The sequence below is a fragment of the Hemitrygon akajei genome, chromosome 11 (genome assembly GCF_048418815.1).
Source record: "Hemitrygon akajei chromosome 11, sHemAka1.3, whole genome shotgun sequence".
Taxonomy (NCBI): domain Eukaryota; kingdom Metazoa; phylum Chordata; class Chondrichthyes; order Myliobatiformes; family Dasyatidae; genus Hemitrygon; species Hemitrygon akajei.
In genome coordinates, this window is record NC_133134.1 from 158599019 (window position 1) to 158623880 (window position 24862).

Sequence of the window (24862 nt, forward strand, 5' to 3'; positions counted from 1 at the left end):
CACTAGATTAATCACAGGACAATTTACAATGACCAATTAACCTACTAACTGGCACATCCTTGGACTGTGGGAAGCAACTGGAGCTCCTGGAGGAAACCCACTTGGTCACGGGGAGAATGTACGAACTTTTTTACAAACAGCGCTGGAATTGAACTCTGAATTCTGGAACATCTTGAGCTGTAATAACGTTGTGCTAACCACTGTTACCATGGCGCCCACATCATGAGTGAACCAGCTGCCAAACTATTGGGATATCCAACCAATTCGATGCCAGATTATTGGAATAAAAATGACCTCTTAACCCTGACCTCTGTCCTGAGTCAGAGCTCGTTGTGTTACGGAAGTTCCATCCCCTCCCCGTCATGTTTTGGTCCTCTTCACCCAGGAGAACGGCGATGCTGTTCTGTCCGTGGTGAACTCATCGCTGCGGGATCGTGGCGCCGACCGCTCCAGCCAGGGGCAGGCCTACAGGGGCCGAGAGGGGTCGTTCGACGCCCGGTACCAGCAGGACGACTTGCGGCTTTTCCAGGAGCAGCACGTGGAGCACGCCGAGAGCAGGGAACGGAGGTAAAAGCTGTTGCACTAGGAGCCCCGAGGTGGATCCGTAAAGATGATGAACTCTGTTCATCTGAGTCAGGCCAGGTTTGGAGAATGGTGACAACTCCACCTAACTGACCTGGCAGAGTCACCAAGCGATCACCACTGCTCCCTCGTCCTCTCCCCACCCATATTTCACTTTTTATGTATCCAATTTCTCTTTGTATGCTTCCGTTGAATCTCCTTCACCCACACTTTTGGGAGGTGATTTCCAAATCTCTGCTTAAGACTTCTCTTCATCTCCCTCCTGTGTCTTTAGTGAATCACCATTCAGTCATGTCTATTGTCTCTCTGTCCATTCCTGCCAGAGGAAGCAGATTTTTCCCCTCCATCTATGTTAGCAAAAGCTGGCCGGTGGTACAGTGGCCTCAGCACCGGATTTCGAGGCGAGTGGTCCCGGGTTTGAATCCGGCCGGCTCCTTGCAAGCTTTCCATCCGTGCTGGGTTGAGTGTCGAGCTAGCAACTCTTGCCTCGTACAAGCAGACAAATGCTAAAGAAACGACAAGGTTGCTGCCCAAAGTACCACAAGGCACGAAGAGGAACAACAAAACATTATCAAAAGCTCTCAATTTTGAATCTTTCTCTAGAATAATGATGAAAACAACAATAATGTCTATTCAGATACCATCTTATAAATAGAGAAAACATTTCCAGATAACATTGCCAAAAGCAAATTGAATCACATCGAGATGTTGGGGCAAATGGCCAATAACCTGGTCAGAGGAGGCAGATTCCTAAAGGAGAATGAAAGACAGAGAGGAGTATGGGAGCAATTCCAAAGTTGGCAACTGAAGGCAAAGGTCTTACTTTTGGAGACTCAGGGGGCATTCAAGAAAGCAGATATTTACAAAAAAAGGACTGGTGGCAGAAGAGACTCAAAGTGCTGGAATCTGGAGCAATAATTTGCTGGAACAACACATAAACACAAGTGGAAATCCAGAATAACACACAAAATGCTGGAGGAACTCGGCAGGTCAGGCAACATCTATGGAGGGGAATAAACAGTTGACATTTTGGTCTGAGACCCTTCATCTGGAAGAAGCCAGAATAAGGTGGGTGGGAGGGGAAGGAATACAAGTTGGCAGGTGATAGGTGAAACCAGGTGAGGGGGAAGATGGGATGATGAGTGGGGGACAATGCGATGAAGTGAGAATTTGGGAGGCAATAAGCAGAAGGATGGGGCTGAAAGAGAAATCTGTTAGGTGAGGAGAGTGGACCATGGGAGAAAGGGAAAGAGGAGATGAAGGAAGTTGTAAGAGGGGGAGCCAGAATGGGAACTGGAAAAAGAGAGGAAGAGGAGAGTGGGGTGAGGTATCATAAGTTAAAGAAATCATGTCATCAGGCTATCCAGATGGAATATGAGGCTCAACAGATCACACAGGAGGGAAAAGCACAGTCAATGGTTTGGGTTGAGGCCCTTCTCCAGGACTGGATCGAAAGAGGGGAGATGGCCAGTACAAAAGGGTGCAGGGAGGAGTGGGTTGAGAGCTGGTGGGAGATAGGTAGGTCCGTTTGACCAGGGCTTGTAGGCAGATGAGAGAGGGGGAGAGGGAATGAGGCGAGAAGCTGGGAGGTGATAGAAGTGCCAAAGGATGAAGGTGGAATCTGATAGGATGGTGGATTGTGGAAGAAAGGGAAGGGGGTAAGGAGAGGAACCAAGGGGAGATGAGCTGATCCAAAGGATGATGGCAGAGAAAGAGAAAGGGGTCTGGGGCAGGGGTTTACACCTTTTTTTAATGCCATGGACTATACCATTAAGCAAGTGGTCCATGGACCCAGATTGGGAACCCCTGATGTAGGGGAAGGCAGGATAAGGGAAATCAAAGTGGGGAGACAAGAGAGAATGGTTATCAGAGGTTGGACAAGTTGGTGGTCATGCCATTGTGTTGGAGGCTGGCAAGTCGGAATGAGGGTGTGGTCTAGAGTTGTGGGGGAATGGGCAGCAGTTAGTTGTACATAGATACTTGGATCTTCAACATTTGAGGTCTGTGGCTATCTAGAGACTAATATCTACAAATCTATCAATTTAGAAATGTCAAGGGATTTGATGGGGAGGTGAACTAGAGGAAGATCATATTGTATGGCAGAGTTGGTTCGAGGGCCAGTATGGAGGCTCTCCTGCTCAGTCGCCTGAAACTTGGAGTCCCTTGACATCCATTAGTGTCTTGAGCTCAGGCCTCCAAGATCAGCCGAATGGTGGAGCATTAATTTACCGGTAGCATGAGGCAAAGGGTCATGTTAACAATACGCTTCTAAAGGAAACCTTGGGAAATATAACCTCTGTTAACTCCGGTTCACTGTGACCCTGGGACCTCATCTCTGATCACCCCACCCTCTAATCTTGAATTCCAAAATTATAATAGTAAATAAAAGTGCTCTGAGAAAATTAAACTGAATTTTGAAGAAAATTAGATTTACGTGGCACACTAGAGAATGAGGGGAGATGTTATGAGAGGTATAGATGGTGAATGCATGCAGGCTTTTTCCCGTTAGGGAAGAGAGGTCATTGGTTTAGGGTGAAAGGTGAAATATTTATGGGCAGTGTGAAGGAGAACAACTTCACTCAGGGTGACGCGAGTGTGGAGTGAGCTGCCAGCAGAAATGACAGCTGCTGGTTCACTTGTAACCTTTTTAAAGAAAGTTTGGATAGGTATATAGATGAGAGGTTAATGGAAGGCTAAGATCTGGGAGCAGGTGACTAGGCAGAAAATTAAGCCAGCATGGACTAGATGGGCTGAAGGCCCTGTTTTTCTGCTGTAGTATTCTTTGACTCTGTGATAGGGGATTTCCCTATATAACACATTTGGTCCATTGAGTCTGTTTCACCATTCGATCCTGGCTGACTTCTGTCCCCTCTCAACGCCATTCTCTTGCCTTCTCCCTGTAAACTTTGACACACTTACTGATCAAGAACCTTCAACCTCTGCTTTAAATATTCCCAATGACTTGGCCTTCACCCACTGTGGCAATGAATTCCACAGATTCTCCAGCCTCTGGCTGAGGAAGTTCCTCGTCATTTGAGGTACCATTTGTGAAAAGAGAAACAGGATTCACAGTTTCAAGACTTCTGTTTCAAGTAGCCAACACCTGTGAATCTTTGAATTTTGACTCATGTTTTTCTGAACAATGCCCTTACAACTTTTCTCCCAGGTGTTGCTCCCAGCAGCATCCAGGGAACTAAGGTTTAATTCCTGGAAGCAGAGTAGCCCAGAGGTGAAATATGGAGTTGTTAATGGGAAGACAGTGAAAATGAGTAAACGTATCCTTCATTTTAAAGTTAGAAGAAAGGTTGCTTCATTTGTCACTGCTCATCAATAATAAACAATTCTAGAATTTTCTAGAACAACAAACTTTGTGATACATTTTTTTCCAGAATATGACCACCTGTGTGTGCACACTTCATTGTCCTATCACACTTGTAATCTAATCATCAATATCTTACTGAAATATTGCATAAATCCCGTGTGCACTTTATTTTTCTGATGGTGTACACCAAAGCAGTCTATTTGCATAGGACTATTGTTTGAGTGTAGGTTGATGGGATTAGGCAGAAGGTTGGGTTGGCGTAGACTAGATGGGCTGAAGGGCTTGTTTCTGTGCTGTAGCAATTTATGACTAGATGACCTGAAATGTCAACTGTCTATTTCTCTCCAGAGGTGCTATCTGACCCACTGAGTTCCACCAGCATTTGGAGTCCTCTGTTGCTCTGGATTCTAGCATCTGAAGTCTTTTGTGTTCCCATATTTTCCTGTTTGTTTTCAGTATATGGTGGTCCATGTTCTGTTAAATTGAAGTTGAATGTTCTAATATTTTAAACCAGGTTAAACTCCCCTAGAGTCATAGTGCAATTAGAAACAGCAGAATAAATTAATCCCATGAAGAGTAAGCACAAAAAATAGAAAACCTTCTGTAGTTATATATGTAAATCTGAGTGTGGTTGGTTGGGATATGTCTATATTTATGTCTGTGTGTATGCATATGTTACATTGTTTATATTTATTGTGGCTTATATATTTATATTGTCTGCATTCATTGTTATTGTTTGAGTCTAAAGCTTTATTTTATTGTTCCTTTGATAACATAAAATTCATGGATGTAAAAGGTGATGCAGCCCACCCACTATATCCTCACTGCAGTTATATCCATGTTCCTGCCATCCCATCTGGTAGATTATTCCAGACACATGTAACCCTTTGCCCAAGAATGTTCTGACTTACTTCTCCACTATTTAATCCATATAATCTCTACTGCCTGTCTTTAATCACATTTCTTTCTCCCAGGCTGTTGAGGAGGACTAGGATAAGTGGAGACAATAGATGAAACCTGTCGGATGCGGTCCGTGTGGATGCCCTGCCAGTTCTAGGGATGTGGACTGCTGCAATTTGGTTTCTATGGAAACTCTTGCTGCTCGGGCCTATTTCAGGCAGCTTCTTCAGTACGAGTCGTAGCCCTTGCGTTCACAGGAAAGTACATTTCAACATCAGAACAGCTGACTTTTATTTTAACGGGTTGATGAAACATAGTTTTGAAGAGATGAAAAAGAGGATAATTACATCAGCGGAGACTGGAAGTATTCACTATTGTGTTTTTGAAATGTGCGACCAAGTCAGTCATTCGTGAGCCTCTGCTTATTAAACTGTGAGAACTGTTCTTAATTAAAGAACAGAGCAAATATATAGTGTGTGCCTGTGTAAGTTCCTTGTAACATAATGGTAAGAATGCCTTTTACCCAGAGGCATAATACACCGTGAAGTAGAATGTGTTTAATAAAGACTTGTCTGTGATGTAAGTACTTGTCCTGTGCACTCTATTCAGAAGCCAATATTGGTGAATGGTTTTCTTATTCGGAGGCTGTTGGGGTATTCCTTTCAGTGGAGAAAAAAAAAGTGTTTGTCATAGGTTGTTACAGCCACATATATTCCTGAAGAAATGTTAAATGATACACCAGTCAACAGATATGGGTGTCACGAGTGGCCATTACCAAGCACAGTGGTACCACAGACTGTCGAGTGAGGGGCTGCCTTCAAGAGAAGTGCCTCACCCTTGAAGTCCAGAAAGGAAAGTCTGATGGGCAGGGAAAATTCCCACATGGAAATATCTGCCATTTTGTTATGCAGTAGCAGTACGGTGTGATAGATAGGAAAACTGAATTACAGTATTTATATAAATTAAATACAAAAATAAAGTGGGCTAGCATTCATGGGTTCAATATCCATTCAGAAATCAAATGGCAGAAGCTGTGCCTAAATCATCGAGTGTGTCCCTTCAGGCTCCTGTACCTCTTTCCTGATGGTAGCAATGAGAACAAGGCATAACCTGGGTGATGGAGGGGGTGGGGTCCTTAATGATGGATGTCACCTCTGAGGCATCGCTCCTTGAAGATGTCCTGGATACTATGGAGGCCAGTGCCCATGATGGAGCTGACTAAGTTTACAACTCCCTGCACCTTATTTCAATCCCCCTAAAACCAAAACCAGACAGTGTTGCTGCCAGTTAGAATGCTGCCCACAGTACATCTGTAGAAATTTGCAAGTGATTTTGCAGGGAACTCCATGTACTCATGGTAATGCATTGAATTGGATAGCACAGCAACAAGCCTTTCAGCCCATCATCACCATCAAGTATCCATGGAAACCAAGCTCATCTACCCGGCACTCAGTCTGTAGCCTTCTATGCTGTGATAATTCAAGTTCCTTTCTAGATACACGCGTTTCCAGGTAATGTACAGGTTTTATTTTTACAGATGTCCACTGTTTGGAAAATACACAAAATTCACTCCATATGGTAACTGCACCTCCACCATATTAGCAGTGAATGGGTTCAACAGGACCAAAAGCACATAGGACTGACTACCAAAAGTGGAGAGAGAGAGCACGAGGAAATTTGTTCATAGGAACAAATATTTTGTAACTTCAAAACTTTGAACTAATTCAAAGAGATGGAGAGAAATAAAAATAAAAGGGATTGAAGTAGATCCAGAGAGAGAACTAGACTCAGGAGTCCAAAATGCAGGTCTAACTTGGAGTTTACTTCTAACTAGGTATCATGTGGTAGCATGATTGTGTTTCTATATACAACCTGTAATTGTTTAAACAAACAAAAATGCTTAAACAATCAATATGCAGATACAAGGTTACTCAAATATTATTGAAATGTTAAATACACAATGAAATGTTGGCACATACGTCAGACTTTTGAAATTAATAATATTATTGGAACTTGTTTGTTTGTAGGGGTGGCCCTGAATTGGGAATTCATAAGAGTATTATATTATTTAAATGTTGTGAAAGCCCTTGCCTCCACCATCCGTTTGGTCAGTACGATGCAGATTTCAGCCCCACTCTGGGTGAAACAATCGTTCCTCTGATCCCCTTCTAAGCCACTTAGCTTTTAGGTTGAACCTGTGTTCTCTGCCTTTTGACATTACCATCATGGGAAAAGCCCACTGCTTATCGAATCACATGTAGATTCATTAATGAATCCCTCTATTTATGTGGCTCGGGAGGAGGAATGGTTGACAATAGCACGTATCTCAATGTAATGGGAATTTACAAAGATTCAGCATGATATCTAAATTTGACAAACTTCTATAGATATGTAGTGGAAAGTATATTCACTGGCTGCATTACAGTCAGCTATGGAAACACTAATGCCCTTGAAAGAAATACAAAAAGTAGTGGATTTGGCCCAGTCCATCATGGGTAAACTGAGCATATCTACACAGGGTGTTGTCACAGGAAAGCAGCATCCATCATCAAGGACCCCCACCATCCAGGCCATGCTCTCCTTTCACTGCTGCCATCAGGAAGGTGGTACAGGAGCCTCAGGACCCACACCATCAGGTTCAGGAACAGTCATTACCCCTCAAACATCAGACTCCTGAACCGGGGTGGGGGGGGCAACTTCATTCAACTTCACTTGCCCCTTCTCTGTAATGTTCCCACAACCAATGGACTAACTTATTATTTCTTTCCTGTATTTGCACAGTTTGTTTTCTGCACACTGGTTGAACACCCAAGTTGGTGCGGTCTTATGGTTACTATTATGGATTTATTGAGTATGCTCACAAGAAAATTAATCTGAGGGTTGTATGTGATGACATATGCAATTAGATTTAAAAAATCTACTTTGAACTCTGATCTTTGAAATAGAATTTTAGTTAAAACTAGGCAGTAATGGTGGGCTGATACTAACATAGCACGTAGAACAGTACACCACAGCACAGACCTTTCAGCCCACAGTGTTGAGCTGACCTTATAACCTATTCCAAGATCATTCTTACTCTTCCCTCCTACATAGCTCTCCAGGATTCTGTACAATTTTTAAATTTCTTTTATTTATTGAGATACAGTATGGAATATGCCCTTCCGACCTTTTCCAGCTGTTGTCCCCAGCAATCCTCCGTTTTATTCCTAATCCAATCACAGGACAATTTACAGTCACCAATTAACCTACTAACTGGAAACCAGAACACCTGGAGGAAATCCACAAGGAGAATGTACAAACTCCTTACAGGCAGCGGCGAGAATTAAACCTGGGTCACCTAAACTGTAACACGTTGTGCTAACCACTACGCGACCATGCTACCCAAGGTGATGTTGAGGTGATAAACTCAGGAGTAGCTCCTGAGTTCTTCAGGGCTGAAGAAGGAATCTGATAAGAAGAAAACCTCTGGTTCGCCCTCTTCCTTCCACAGTCCACTCTCCTCTCCTATCAGATTCCTTCATCTTCAGCTCTTTACCTCTTCCACCTATCACCTCCCAGCTTCTTAATTCCTCTCCCCCACCCACCTTTTTCCCCTCACCTAGCTTCTGCCATCACTTGCCAGATTGTACTCTTTAACCCCCCCCCCCCCACACACACACACTACTACTTATTCTGGTTTCTGCCTCCTTCCTTCCCAGTCCTGAAGGATGGTCTTGGCCTGAAATGTCAACCTTTTATTCCCCTCCATTGATGTTGCCTAACCTGCCAAGTTACTCCAGTAACTTAGGTTCTGTAGATGCTGGAAATCTTGAGCAACACGTGTTCAGGAACATTGGAAGTAATTGGTATGGATGAAACCTTCAGTAAAGGATGGGATGAACTGAGGTGGAGAGTAGTGGGAACTGTCATAAGAACATAAGAAGTAGGAGCAGGAGTAGGCCATCCGGCCCATCGAGCCTGCCCCACCATTCAATAAGATCATGGCTGATCTGTCCGTAAACTCAGCTCCATCTACCTGCCTTTTCCCCATAACCCTTAATTCCCCTTACTATGTAAAAACCTATCTAACAGTGTCTTAAATATATTTAGTGAAGAAGCCTCAACTGCTTCCCTGGGCAGAGAATTCCACAGATTCACCACTCTCTGGGAAAAACAGTTTCTCCTCATCTCTGTCCTAAATCTTCTCCCCTGAATCTTGAGGTAATGTCCCCTTGTTCTAGTCTCACCTACCAATGGAAACAACTTTCCTACTTTTATCTATCCCTTTCAAAATTTTGTATGTTTCTATAAGATCCCCTCTCATTCTTCTGAACTCCAGAGAGTATGGTCCCAGGCGACTCAATCTCCCCTCATAGGTTAACCCCTTCATCCCAGGAATCAACCTGGTGAACCTCCTCTGCACTGCCTCCAAACCCAGTATATCCTCCCTCAAGTACGGAGACCAGAACTGCACACAGTACTCCAGGTGTGGCCTCACCAGTACCCTGTATAGTTGCAGCATGACCTCCCTGCTCTTGAATTCAATCCCTCTGGCAATGAAGGCCAAATTTCTGTCAGTCATACTGATGGCAGGTATGTGCTCCGGGGTGAATGTCGGTGTCAGATATCTGTGCATTACTGGGGGACTTCTGGTGTTCTACATGGTCCTTGAAAGGCCTAGATAGAGCAGACATGGAGAGGAAGTTTCCTATTGTGGGGGAGTCTAGGACCACAGAATAGAGGGACGTTCATTTAAAACAGAGAAGAGGAGGAATTTTTTTAGCCAGAGGGTATTGAATCTTGATATTCATTGTCACACAGCTGTGCAGGCCAAGTCTCATGTAAATTTAAAGCGGTGGTTGATAGGTTCTTAATTTGTAAGGGCATCAAAGGTTACAGGGAGAAGGCAGGAGGATGGGGTTGAGAGGGGTAATAAATCAGACATGATGAGCATAATTCTGCTCCTATGTCTAATAGAATGCCAAAATACCCTAAAATAATATGGTGGAAAATTGAGTTAGTCTTTCTGGCTGAAGATTTTTTTCCACCATGATTTGAATGATTATCTGTTTCTCTTTCCACCATTGCTGGTTGACCTGCTGAGTATTTCCAGCATTTTCTGCTCTTCATTTTGTTTCTATGGTTAAATTATTTGCTGTGATTTCAACTGCACCTCTTAAGTGAGTTGGAGTGTGCGGAGGGAGGCATCCCAGTGCGACTCTTTTCACAATTAGCCTCAAATATGTCATCTCATTTTTGTTTCTCATTATATTTGTGATGGCTTCTGAACATGAGCTCCCCCTGTTCTATTGCTTTGTTTGTAGCTGTTGGAGCAACGGAGCCTTCCCAACATTTTGTCGGTGTTCAGATGTCCTGTCCAGAATCTGTGGTGTTTTTAAGTCACTGTTTAGTATGGGATTCAAATCAGTTTCCTCAGAAGGCTCTGAGCAGCTTCTGATTTTTAATAAGTAGGACATGTGAATTGCTGTTTCTCCAGTCTGGCACTTTCTCTGCCTGCAGCTCTGTGTTCTGTTGGGTAAAAGCTGGAAAGGATTTCATCCTAGTGTCAAATCCTGCTCTAGGGGGGAAAAAAAATCACAGTGAAGGACAAGCTTCTATATTTCAGAATTCAGAGTCAGGTTTAAACCAGATAAACCCGATTCAGAATTTTTTTCTTTTGTCAACTTTCCATCGTGAATGGTCTGGCTAGCTAGCTTGTTCTAGGGTGTACTTAGAATCATTGTCAGTACTTCCTTGCTGCTTTACTGGCATGCTTGTTATGACACAAAAAGAGGCCATTCCCCCATTGAGTCCAGGCCAGCCCCCAGCAGAACAAGTCCATTCCCTGTCCCCTTCTTACCCCTTTGCTGTTGCAACATCTCTCTACCACATGCCTACCAACTTCCCATTTTGATTACTTTGCCACCTACCATCACTGAAGAGATCGTTTAGCCAATTAACCTCCCAGCACAGGTTTGGGGTGTGGGAGGTAAACCAAACACTGGGGTAAAGCTGGTACATCATAGGGAGACCGTGCAGGCAAGACCGAGGTTCAATCCTGACCTCCGTGACCTGGAGGCAAAAGAAGTGACCACAGCATCACTACACTATGTCCCAGCTTCATTGTTGAACCAAGCACATGGGACAGCAGATGCTGGAATCTGGTGCAAGGTTTTAGGAACAGCTTCTTCCCCTCTGCCATCAGATCTCTGAATGGTCCAGGAACACGCCTTACTGTTCCTCTTTTGTACCATGCATTTACTTTTTATTATTGTAACTTGTAGTATATTTTTGTATTGTACTGCTGCCACAAAACAAAACAATTCATGAACATATGTAAGTGATAATAGACCTGATTCTGATTGAGGGACTCAGTGAATCCCATCGAGAGCATCTTCAAAAGGCGATGCCTCAAAAAGGTAGCATCCGTCATTAAGGACCCCCACCAGCCAGGACCTGCCCTCTTCTTATTACTACCATAAGAGCAGAGGTACAGGAGACTGAAAGCAAACACAATCTTTTAGGAAGAGCTTCTTCCTCTGTGCCATCAGATTCGTGAATGGTCCAAGAACGCTGGACATATGTCAGTAATAATAAACCAGATTATTTACCTATCTATCCACCCAATTACTCATTGAGATACAGTGCAGAATAGGCCCTTTGAGCCCCACTGCCCAGCGATCCCCCGATTTAATCCCAGGAGAATTTACAATGACCAATTATTAACCTGCCAGGCAGTACGTCTTTGGACTGTGGGAGGAAACCAGAGCACCCGGAGAAAACCCATGTGGTCACGGGGGAAACATACAAACCCCTTACAGGCAGCGGCAGGAATTGAACCTGGCTTTCCGGTAGAGCAAAGCATTGTGCTAGCGGCTGTACCAACCGGCCTGGTTCTCGTTCTGTTGGATTAACTCTGAGTTGATGAGCACTTGTGGGGGGTGGGGGGGGAATTGTCGATGTTTCAGGTTAAAACCCTGTATCAGGACAATTCTTCCCCACCTGCCATAGATGCTACACGGCCGCCTGATTTCCACTAGCAAATTTTGTTGCTTCATTACTGAGCTTTTTTACTTCATTAGGACTCCATTACCATGTTAACTCATCGTGTGCATTGCACAACTGGGACTGTTTGTGTTTTCTTTTGTACCAGGCCGCTATTATTTATCTGTACATCCCTGAGAGTGACAACAAAACACTCCCTGGGGTTTGTTGCTGTTTACTGATGGCAGCTAGTGTGGGGAATGGAATGCTTTTGTGATGCGACTGCAATTATACCCAGTTTGAAGAACTGTCACTTGGTTGATGCAGACTTAAGTGGAAGGGGGAAGGAAAAGGAAAAGGGAAACGAGCTGGTATTTAATCCATTAGTTCCACAAATGGCACTACACGATTCAAATGATATCATTTAAAGACAGAAAAGTACAGCACAGAAGCAGTCTCTTCGGACCGTCAAGTCCATGCTGAGCCATTTAAATTGCCTACTTGCATCAACCTGCACCGGGACCAAATCCCTCCATACCCCTACCGTCCATGTTCTTATGCAAACTGTTCTTAAACATTCAAATTGAGCTCACATGCACCCCTTGCACTGGCAACTCATTCAACCCTCTGAATTAAGACGTTTCCCCCTCATGTTCCCCTTAAACTTTACCCTTTTCACCCTTATCCCATTACCTCCAGCTGTAGTCCCACCCTTCAGTGGAAAAAGCACACTTGCCCTATATATACACACCCATCATTATTTTGCATACCACTATCAAATCTCCTCTCAATCTTCTACTTTCCAAGAATTAAAGCCCTAACCTATTCAAATTTTCCCCTATAGCTCAGGCCCTCCAAACCCAGAAACATCCTCAAATTTTTCTCTGTACTCCGACATCTTTCTTGCAGGTCGGTGACCAAAACAGCACACAATACTCCAAATTAGACCTCACCATCTTTTATACAACCTCAACATAATATCCCATCTCCTGTATTGTGACAAGAACCACCCCTTCCTAATATTTAAGATGCTGAGGCATTAATTTTGTACTTTTTTTTCCCCTTTTGTGGTCCCTGCAGTCTGGCTGTACTTGGAGTGTAAGGTCGCCACAGAAGCAATCAGTGCGGGAGGAGATGTGAAACATTACAATTACAGCAAGCAGCCAGTATTCCAACACCCAAATCCTGCCAGACAGCTGTTATTTCCCCAATGCCATCTCTCTATCCTTTTGAGAGAGTCGTTTAGATGTGTGCTGGCATTTTTACACAGCTTTCCTCCCAATGTCTTTTCTTATTTCAGTGTAAGTGCTTTCAGATGTTGGCAGCGTGCTGAACGTGGTCCGGTCAATCTTACCCAGACTGCAACCCCCTCCCCCCCCCCTTCTCCAGGGTACATAACAAACAAAGAGTGGATGAGAACCAGGACACTGTCGTTCTGACTTAAACTCTGCCACCATGGCGCTCGTGCCTGATTTGCTCGCCTCCTAACAGAATTGTTCCCATCTTTTCCTCCTCAGCTAAAAATACCTGAAGCAAGAGGGGTGTTTGTTACTGGACTTGAGATGTCTGAAGTATTTTAATCCTGTTACCATCCCTGGATAAATGAGATTTGGCTAATTAAATAGAAACATAGAAAACATACAGCACAATACAGGCCCTTCGGCCTACAAAGCTGTGCCGAACATGTCCCTACCTTAGAACTACCTAGGCTTTACCCATAGCCCTCTATTTTTCTAAGCTCCATGTAGCCATCCAGGAGTCTCTTAAAAGACCCTATCGTTTCTGCCTCCACCACCGCCGCTGGCAGCCCATTCCATGCACTCACTACTCTGGGTAAAAAAAAACTTAACCCCGACATCTCCTCTGTACCTACTTCCACACACCTTAAAACTATGCCCTCTCATGCTAGTCATTTCAATCCTGTGAAAAAGCCTCTGACTGTCCACATGACCAATGCTTCTCATCATCTTGTACACCTCTATCAGGTCGCTTCTCATCCTCTGTCGCTCCAAGGAGAAAAGGCTGAATTCACTCAACCTATTCTCATAAGGCATGCTCCCCAATCCAGGCAACATACTTGTAAATCTCCTCTGCACCCTTTCTGTGGTTTCCACGTCCATCCTGTAGTGAGGTGACCAGAATTGAGCACAGTACTCCAAGTGGAGTCTGACCAGGGTCCTATATAGCTGCAACATTAGTCCTCGGCTCTTAAGCTCAATCCCATGGTTGATGAAGGTCAATGCATCGTATGTCTTCTTAGCCAGAGTCAAACCTGCATAGCAGCTTTGAGTGTCCTATGGACTCTGACACCAAGATCCCTCTGATCCTCCACACTGCCAACAGTCTTGCCATTAATGCTATATTCTGCCATCATATTTGACCTACCAAACTGAACCACCTCATACTTATCTGGGTTGAACTCCATCTGCCACTTCTCAGCCCAGTTTTGCATCCTATCAATATCCTGCTGTAACCTCTGACAGCCCTCCACACTACCCACAACACCTCCAACCTTTATGTCATCAGCAAATTTACTAACCCATCCCTCCACTCTCTCATCCAGGTCATTTATAAAAATCATGAAGAGTAGGGGTCCCAGAACAGATCCCTGAGGCACTCCACTGGTCACCAACCTCCATGCAAAATATGACCCATCAACAACCGCTCTTCGTCTTCTGTGAGCAAACCAGTTCTTGATCCACAAAGCAATGTCCACTTGGATCCCATGCCTCCTTACTTTCTCAATAAGCCTTGCATGGGGTACCTTATCAAATGCCTTGCTGAAATCCATATACACTACATCTACAGCTCTACCTTCATCCTCAAAAAAATTAATCAGGCTCAAAAAGCACAGCCTGCCTTTCACAAAGCCATGTTAACTATTCCTAATCATATTATGCCTCTCCAAACATTCATATGTCCTGCCTCTCAGGATCTTCTCCATCATCTGACTAACCACTGAAGTAAGACTCACTGGTCTATAATTTCCTGGGCTATCTCTACACCCTTTCTTGAATGAAGGAACAACATCTGAAACCCTCCAATCCTCTGGAACCTCTCCTGTCCCCATTGATGATGCAAAGATCATCGCCAGAGCTCAGCAATCTCCTCCCTCAACTCCCACAGTAGCCTGGGGTCATCTCGTTCGATACCGGTAACTTATCCAACGTGATGCTTTCCAAAAGCTCCAGCACATCCTCTTCCTTCATATCTACATGCTCAAGCTTTTCAGTCTGCTGCAAGTCATCCTTACAATCGCCACGATCCTTTTCCATAGTGAAGACTGAAGCAAAGTATTCATTAATACCTCTGCTATCTCCTCCGGTTCCATCCACACTTTTCCACTGTCACACTTGGTTGTTCCTATTCACTCACATCTTATCCTCTTGCTCTTCACATACTTGTAGAATGCCTTGGGGTTTTTCCTTAATCCTGTCTGCCAAGGCCTTCTCATGGCCCCTTCTGGCTCTCCTAATTTCATTCTTAAGCTCCTTCCTGCTAGCGTTATAATCTTCTAGATCTCTATCATTACCTAGTTTTTTGAACCTTCTGTAAGCTTTTCTTCTTGACTAGATTTACAACAGCCTTTGTACACCACGGTTCCTGTACTCTACCATCCTTTCCGTCTCCTTGCAACGTACCCATGCAGAACCCCATGCAAATATCCTCTGAACATTTGCCACATTTCGTCTGTACATTTCTCTGAGAACATCTGTTTCCAATTTATGCTTCCAAGTTCCTGCCCGATAGCCTCATATTTCCCCTTACTCCAATTAAACATTTCCCTAACATTTCCCTGATTTAGACGAGGGAATTAAATGCAGCATCTCCAAGTTTGCGGATGACACAAAGCTGGGCGGCGGTGTCAGCTGTGAGGAGGATGCTAAGAGGATGCAGGGTAACTTGGATAGGTTAGGTGAGTGGGGAAATTCAGGGTAGATGCAATTTAATGTGGATAAATGTGAGGTTATCCACTTTGGTTGCAAGAACAGGAAAACAGATTATTATCTGATGGCCGATTAGGAAAAGGGGAGATGCAACGAGACCTGGGTGTCATTGTACACCAGTCATTGAAGGTGGGCATGCAGGTACAACAGGCGGTGAAAAAGGCAAATAGTATGTTGGCATTCATAGCAAAAGGATTTGCGTACAGGAGCAAGGAGGTTCTACTGCAGTTGTACAAGGCCTTGGTGAGACCGCGCCTAGAATATTGTGTGCAGTTTTGGTCCCCTAATCTGAGGAAAGACATTCTTGCCATAGAGGGAGTACAGAGAAGATTCATCAGATTGATTCCTGGGATGGCAGGACTTTCATATGAAGAAAGACTGGATCGACTAGGCTTATACTCACTGGAATTTAGAAGTTTGAGGGGGGATCTTATTGAAACGTATAAAATTCTAAAGGGATTGGACAGGCTAAATGCAGGAAGATTGTTTCCGATGTTGGGGAAATCCAGAACGAGGGGTCACAGTTTAAGGATAAAGGGGAAGCCTTTTAGGACCGAGATGAGGAAAATCTTCTTCACACAGAGAGTGGTGAATCTGTGGAATTCTCTGCCACAGGAAATAGTTGAGGCCGGTTCATTGGCTATATTTAAGAGGAAGTTAGATATGGCCCTTGTGGCTAAAGGGATCGGGGGTATGGAGAGAAAGCAGGTACAGGGTTCTGAGTTGGATGATCAGCCATGATCATACTGAATGGTGGTGCAGGCTCAAAGGGCCGAATGGCCTACTCCTGCACCTATTTTCTATGTTTCTATGTTTTTAACTTGTCTGTTCCTATCCCTCTTCAATGCTGTGGTAAAGGAGATAGAATTGTGATTACCATCTCCAAAATGCTCTCCGGCTGAGAGACCTGACACCTGACCAGGTTCATTTCCCAATACCAGATCAAGTACAGCCTCTCCTCTTGTAGGCTTATCTACATATTGTGACAGGAAACCTTCCTGAACACACCTAACAAACTCCACCCTATCTAAACCCCTTGCTCTAGGGAGATGCCAATCAATATTTGGAATATGGAATGAAAAGTTATAGTCAGTATTAATGACCATGAAAAGATGGTCATAACAGGCCATCTGGTTCTATGATGTCTTTTTGGAAATGGAACTAGCCAGCATAAGGTGGAATCACCGACAAGTTACTTTAGCCCCATAGCGTAGTGGTTGGTGCCCAAGTGTTGCCTGAAAACTGTCCGAACACATTTGCTAGGATGTTGTTTGTGGACTTTTCCAGTATATTTAACACCATGAAACCCCATCTCACAGGACACAAACTCCAGCAAATGAATGTAAACCCCTACCTTATACTCCTGATCCTCTCTTTCCTCACAGACAGATATGAAAAAGTGAGATATAATAGTTATATGAGCACCAACAGGCAAATATCAACCAGAGCACCACAGGGCTCGGATATCTCACCAGTCTTGTTCACACTGTACACAGACGACTGCAGAAGCTCACCAGGCATGCAGTGCATCAAGTACCCAGATGAGACAGGCATCACTGACACTACCAACTCTGATGACTGCATCAATGAGGAAATCAATAAATGTGCTGGATGGTGCACAAACAATTATCTGGACCCAAACTCCAGTAAAACGAAGGAAATGACATGAATTTTAGAAAACACCAGTACACTGTCCCAACCCTGGAAATAAGAGGTCAGTCGATAGAGTGTGTGGGTGAATACAAGTTCCTCGGCACAACTATAGACAACAAAAGCACCTTTAAGACCAACGGTGGCTTGATTCTCTTAAGGGCCAACAATGCCTAATTTTTCTTAGGAAGATGCAGAAACTTCAGATCCAGCCATTGATTCTCCGGACGTTTTATCAGTGCTTCATTGAATCAATATTAACCTACAACATCACGGCGTGGTTTGGAGCAATGAATACCATCTACCTCAACGGAATTGTCAGAATTAGTAGTAAAATCATTGGCCAGGAACAAGAATCACTCAATAGCATCAATCAGAGACAAACAATAAAGACGGCTCAACAAACAACAGCAGACGTTACACATACACTTCACACATACTGCACTCTCATGCCATCTGGACGCTGCTATAGGTCCCTGCCCATCAACACCAGAAGAGCCCCATTCAGTTTTGTGCCTCCCTCCATTCGCCTCTTCAACACCCAATTTTGAATATATAGCATGCATAGCACCTTTGACAATAAAAACTGTTCTACTATGTGTATTTGTATTTTAAATTACATGCATTATTAGAATTTATTTTCTGCTGAGTATTTTGTATTGTGTTGAACTACACGTAGTGTGGTGTTGTGTATCTTCAGCTCTGATGTTGTCCTTACCACTGCACAAATGAAGTCCCTCGTGAAAAAGAAAGTGAATTATAAAATACATTGTTTCAAGACTCCCCCCCCCCCCCCCCCCCCCACTTCTTTTTCCTGCCCACTGCACAGCTAGTGTTTAGGGCAACACTGAAGGTCCTGCATCGCTGGTGGTTATCAGAGATTCCTTCATCGTGTCAATAGCTTACACTCAGTCAGTCATGCAAGTGGAGTCATCCAAGTGGTGACTCAGGAACACAGTCACTCTCAGAGTTAGAGGGATTCTACTTGGTGTTTCCGTAACGATTTTGTTTTACCACTCAGGGTTGCCAGCCCTGAGCTGAATCCCCAAACCTGGAGGGCTCTTAGTCTGGCCTCTACCCTTTGACCGGTTTGGCATGGGTGACCCCACCAAGAGCCAAAGCATAAAGCCCTGACTCCAGCCAACAGAGCTCTCTGGGTCATTGAGGAAGGCAAGCCTCTAAACCCTACAAGGTTGTGGTCCTCTTGGTGGCCTCAAACCATGTACTCACAGTTGGAGTGCAGTGGTTTAAAAAGATGCTTTCTCAAGAGCAACTGAAGGATGGGCAAAATGCCATGATTTTGTTTTTTAAAAACGTACCTACATTGAGTTTTCAAAATTCAATAGAATAACTTAAAATAAATTATGTCCACATAGCTACACCTTTTAAATGCATTCTTAGCCAGTCTGCCACTCTTTCTATAAATTTGAGGTCATTCAAAACTGTTAGTTGCCGTGTCCAAATGGCACCAGTCCCCCTCCCTCAGAGATTGGTGATTAGATTGACCCCCAATCAAGTAACATCTTTCGGTCAAAATTTTCATCCTTGTTTTTCAATTACTGCACCTACGTTATCCAAGCTAGCCATATGTTGTAACGAGAGAGCCATGGATGGTGGTGAACCCATGTGCAGAGCAAGTTCGAGCATCAACTCAGGCTCAAAATATGAACAAGATGTCACAAACAAAATCCAAGAGCGAAACCACAAACCGTGGTACTAGAAATGGAACTCTTACAGTTGAGCACTGAGTGCTCAGCACAAGGCCTTTCCATGAAGGAATGTGGCAGGTAACAATTGACAGTCCGAGTCTTGAAGGGACAGTGGCAGCTAACCAGACTCCAGGGAATCGGAGTGCTGAAACTTGGATGCCAGCTGCTGTTCAGTCTGCTGATTTATTTTTTTTAAAAAACAAACCTATTCTAAGATCAATTTAACTTTTCACTCACACAAAGCCATCCAATTTTTTTCCATCCATGTGCTTATCCAAGAGTCCACTTGAATTATGCCTTTTAACTTGTACACCTCTGCTAAGTCACCCCTCATCCTCCTCTCCAAAGAGAAATACCCTAGCTCGCTCAACCCATCCTCATAAGACATGTTCTCCTATCCAGGTTGCATCCTGGTAAATCTCCTCTGCATCCTCTCTAAAGCTTCCACATCCTTCCTATAATGAGGCAACCAGAACAGAGCACAATATTCTAAGTGTGGTCTGACCAGAGTTTTATAGAGCTGCAACATTACTTCAAGGCTCTTGAAATCAATTCCCCCACTAATAAAATCCTAATCCCATACACCTTCTTAACCATCCTATAGACTTATATGGCAACTTTGAGGTGTCTCTGGATGTGGACCCCAAGATTCCTCTGTTCCTCCAAACTGCCAAGAATCCATCCATTCTATCTTCAACCTTCCAAAGTGTAACATTTCACTTTTCCGGATTGAACTCCATCTGCCTCTTCTCAGCCCAGCTCCGAGTCCCATCAATTACCTGCTACAACTTATAACAAACAACCTTCTACACTATCCACAAGATCACATGCCCAGGATATCAGTTCTCTTTCAATTCTGGAGACATAAACAAGCAACTTCACTTATTGCTTTATGACTGGAAAACCTTGGGCTCTTATGCCCTGAAGTTCTAGAGTTCTCTAAATATTCCCTTCTACCTTCCCTCCCTTTTTTAAAAAAAAATATACAGCATGTTTACAGGTCCTTCTAGCCCAACGAGCCTGTGCTGCCCAATTAAACCCATCTGACCAATTAACCCAATAACCTGTACGTCTTTTGAAGAATGGGAAGAAACCGCAGCATCTGGAGAAAACCCATGCATTCACAGATAGAACGTACAGGAATTGAACCCAGATCGCTGGTGCTGAAATAGCATTATGCTACCTCTACGCTACCATGCTGCCCCATGAGACAATAGGTCCCATTGAGATGATCTTTATAATTTAGAGCAACAAAAACACACTAAACACACAAATGAGATTTTAAAAAACTGTTCAAAGCACGGTGTAGTGTCAAACAGCCACTCAAGTGCACGCGACTGTTCGGCAATAGTCTCATGTCACAATTAAACAGCATAGTGTCCCAAATAAACAAAGGAAATCCCAGCCATTTTCTCGTTTAGTTAAGAGTTGTCCAAAATAAATTGGAAACGTCAGATGCGGGCTGAATCAAGGTGGTGGGACATTGCCCCAAGAGTGTATCAAAGCAGCAGGGTCTGGGTCCAAGAGCAAGAAACGACCCGAGGTCTGGACAATTTAAGCACCGAGTTAGATTGAGAAGGTTGGGGTGTCGGGGCAGATTCAGCTCACTGCTCTACCATGTTTATTCAGCTCTGTGCTGAACGGAGATTATGGCCTGCTCCTGAATGAGCTGCTGGCTTCGTGTCTGTGGACTCGCTTTCATAAGCTTCAGTTCCAAATGTTATTTGCTTACTTTTCACGTTTGCATGTTTTTCTTTAACCTCAGCACATTTGACGGTCTTTTTTTTAAAAAATGAGTTCTATCGGGTATCTTGATTCTGTGGCTGCCAGTAAGGAGAAAAATCTCCAGTTTGTATAGAGTATACATGCTTTGATAATAAATGCACTTTGAACAAATAAGCGGCTGCCCTGATTAACCAGAATCCACTGTATAATAATAAGATATCAACACCAACAATAAAAGGTATCAGGGGATATCATGTTTTCAGTCAAAACAGAGAATAAGCAAATAGCAAATCTGCTGTATCCAGACCCTGTTAAAAGATATGAAGGAAACCTTAAAAAATTAGTAAAGAGCCTTTATTGATTTAATATACATCTTACAAGGTTGTCAAACTGAGGAGTGATAGTGGGGACAAGCTCCCACTACCTAAAAATGCTCCTCATGACATGCGCCTCAAATAGTCTCTGACAAACAGGTCCAACTCCTGGCCTTCTCGTGTGGCTTAGCCTCTGCGCCCAGCGGAACTGTTTCTACTGACAGGAGAAGGGGCGAAGGCGGGTCCTGGCACCTTAAAACCAGTGCTTCGGGTAGATGGAGCTCGCCAGCCTGGGAAGGCAGTCCATCTAAGCGAGGGAAAACTCTGATTTCAAACCTCCGCTGCCTTGCGGCCATACCCACTCGTGGGAAAGGCTTCGGGAGTAAACCCTGAGGACAAATCCAGAGCTGGAGTCCCTAAGGCAGTCCGACGTTGCCTTCAACCTCATTGCGACAACACTGGTGCCAAGCTGTATCGGCCCTTGCCCTTCCCTTTGACAACATCGGTGGCGTGGAGAGGGGAGACTTGCTGCATGGGCAACTGCTGGTCTTCCATACAACTTTGCCCAGACCTGCGCCCTGGAAACCATTGCAGACACAGATCCATGGTCTCACAGGACTAACAGATGCCACCACATCTTACAATTGCATTAGAGAAAACAAAGGAATTTAAAATTGGCACATTCAATCTGATGGCTCCACCCTCCATTATTAAGTGAAAGAGACTGAGAAATTTACCATATATTAGCCATAACTTTGCAAAGCTTTTTCAATTTGCAAATTGTAGCTCAAGGTCAGAGCTACAATTGGTGCCTTATTTGGGAAGTGGGGGGGTGGAAGAGGAAACCAGAAAGCTACAGAATACAAGTTAAATTTCTGTCCAAAGCAGACTGCCCCCACCTTTGAGCAAGTGCGGATCAAAGATCTGGCATGTGTGGATCCCCTCACAATTCACTGTAATGCTAGAAATAGCTCCACGAATAAATAGTTAAGGAATGTTATACAGAACAAATGACCAAGGGCAAAATGCACAATATTTAAGATGACTTAGTGATAAGGTTTGCTTGTTTGTCAAGAGACAGGATTCATAAATGGTGCCACACTCTTCAAAGGAGACTTTGCCTTGGGAAGGGGTGGATTTACAAGCAGCTTTCCTACACTATCATAAGTGTTTGAAGGGTTAAAATCACAAAGGACAGTGAAAAAAACGTGGTTTATGCTCCACCAAGTTAGATAGTCGAGGGTTAATTTTGGTGAAGGAACTAAAGGATTTCATACGATCAATGGAAATTATTTCTAGTGATAGGGTAATGAGAAATGTAAAGTGCAAATGAAAATCTCAGATTTGAAGATTTCCCCATAAAATGGATTGGGAATGTTGAATTTTCTCTCCAGGCAGAGCACAGACTGGTGGAACAATCAGAACTTTGACGACAGCATTTGGAAGATTTTTATTGGGCAAATGTATATTCAGTGGCCACTTTATTAGTACACCTGCTTGTTGATGCAAATATCTAATCAGCCAATCACGTGGCACTGGGCTGATCACATGTGCATTAAAGCATGCAGACATGGTCAGTTGTTGTTCAGACTAAAAACATTGGAATGGGGAGGAAATGTGATCTAAGTGACTTTGACTGTGGAATGATTGTTGGGGCCATAGACGGTGGCTTGAGTATCTCAGAAACTGCTCATCTCCTGGGATTTTCATGCACAACAGGAGTTTACATAGAATGATGAGAAAACAGTTCAGAAAACATATATCCAGTGAGCGGTAATTCTGTGGGGAAAAAATGCCTTGTTACTGAAAAAGAATGGTCAGACTGTTTCAAGTCGACAGGAAGACAACAGTAACTCAAATAACCCTGTGTTACAACGGTGTGCAGAGAAGCATTTCTGAACGTACGACATGTCAAACCTTGAAGTGGACGGGCTACAGCAGCAGCAGACCATGAACATACACTCAGTGCTCACTAAATTACATAACCCTCTCACCGGGCTCAGATACAAGCTCAGCTCATTAGCTACCTCTCCTAACGGCCTCGAGACTCAGCGGTGAGAAGGCCACCTTCCATAAACAGTATGTCTGGGGCTGGTATGATTCGAGGTTCAACCAAACAGGAACATCCTGATGTTCCAATTAAAGAGACCGCAATTTGAGCAAGTGCTATGTAAATACTGCCCATACACAATTATCGCTTTGCATGAAATAACAGATCGTACACTACATAAAGAAAGTATATTTGCCAATTTCAGCTTTATCAGACAGTTATCAAAGTTAAGAAATGAAAGAAAGGGCCCATTACAGTTAAACCAGCTCAAGTGAGCACATATCATTGGAGCTCATACTGACGTTTTCGTATCTATTACTCATGCACTGGAGCCAGGGTCTGCATGAATGCACCTATCGCATTCTGAAGCTCCCTCAAAATTCATTTTGAACACACTGGCTCTCTCTCTCTCTCTCAGGAGTATTGGCCCTTCCTCCTTGGAGCCATTCAGCTGCACAAAGCATTTCTTGCAATGGGGACTCTCCTTCCTGCATTCTGCAGCATCAAACCTTCTGTCCCACTTCACAGCTTCCGCCAAACCAGACCACCGTCCGTCACAAGTCTCTCTCCGCCCTGCTCTCTTTAGGACCTTCTCCAGATCCCACCTTCCTGATGGCTGACACAACACCCCGAAGCTGAACAACGGGGCTTCCTACCTTTAGCTGAAACCAAAACATTTCACCAGCAGGACACACTGCTTTTGCAGAAAACTGCTAAAACAAAATACCTACAACATAGCAGTAGACATCTTAACCAGGGCATTTCAAGTAGATACAAGAGGTGCTTAGTAAGAGTGGCCACCAGTGTACTTGATTTGGATGAAATATAAGGAAATGGTCAAGGACAATCTAATACAGAGGCAAAACACAGATACATCAGGCTTGATGAATTATTCCTACTTTCCTGTAGAAAAGAGGGGGCCTATTGTGGTATAAATTCATTTCCCAAAACTGTTCCAAAGTAACAAAAAAGAAAAAACTATTTTCAATTAAACCACTGTAGGTACTGTATTTCTACTACAGCAAGCCCAAGGATACGAATTAGCATTATTCAGTATTGACCATCTGAAATCCTTTCACTGCTCAAGCAAGCATACAGCCCAACAAGTGAAGAAACAGACCAAAAATATAATTTTTTAAAAAATGTTTTAAAACTGTGGTGTAAAATTAATGTACTTAGAAACATATGGAAGAAATAGGCGTGTGAAACTCTCCAACCTCCTGAGCAAGAACAAGGGAATTGAACAGCAAGAGCGGCTGATCTAACGACCCATTATTGTCCCGGAAATTCCTTCCGAGTTGAACAAATGTTAAGGAAACAGCACTGTCCACTGCAACGTAATTTCCAGGGTCAGCCTCTCTAAACTCTGAAATGAAGAGGCAAATCACTTCCATCTTGACACCAGCATGTGAAGAGCGAAATGAATTAGGATTCACTGGGGCAGGTAATGTTATGGAAAAATTTTGCTTCTGACCACAACTGCCTGTTCAGCACAAAGGAGCACACCATCGTGGATGGACTGCAGCAGAAGCTGTCTGCTTTAATCTTTCACTCTTTTCACACTCCCTCTCTTTCCACTGTGTACACACACAGTTTACGAAAAGGAGTAATTATCAGTAACATCATGCACCACAGGGCAGAAACAGAAGCCAACTCAGAATGCAGAGCATCTACATACTTCACCCTTTCCCAATCCACTC

The 24862-nt window shown here is 43.7% G+C and overlaps 1 protein-coding gene across 2 annotated transcripts in view; it reads left to right on the forward strand.

Moving 5' to 3' along the window:
* The window catches only part of plcg1 (phospholipase C, gamma 1), a 184650-nt gene extending 179263 nt beyond the window's left edge, over positions 1-5387 (forward strand). Inside the window, exons 31-32 of one of the 2 annotated variants that reach the window (XM_073062028.1) lie at positions 386-567; positions 4879-5387. In XM_073062028.1, coding sequence (XP_072918129.1) covers positions 386-567; positions 4879-4918 — 222 coding nt within the window. In that variant the 3' untranslated portion in view covers positions 4919-5387. The remainder of the gene's footprint in view (positions 1-385; positions 568-4878) is intronic. The other variant, XM_073062029.1, reaches the window with a different exon arrangement.
* The last annotated feature ends 19475 nt before the right edge of the window (positions 5388-24862 follow it).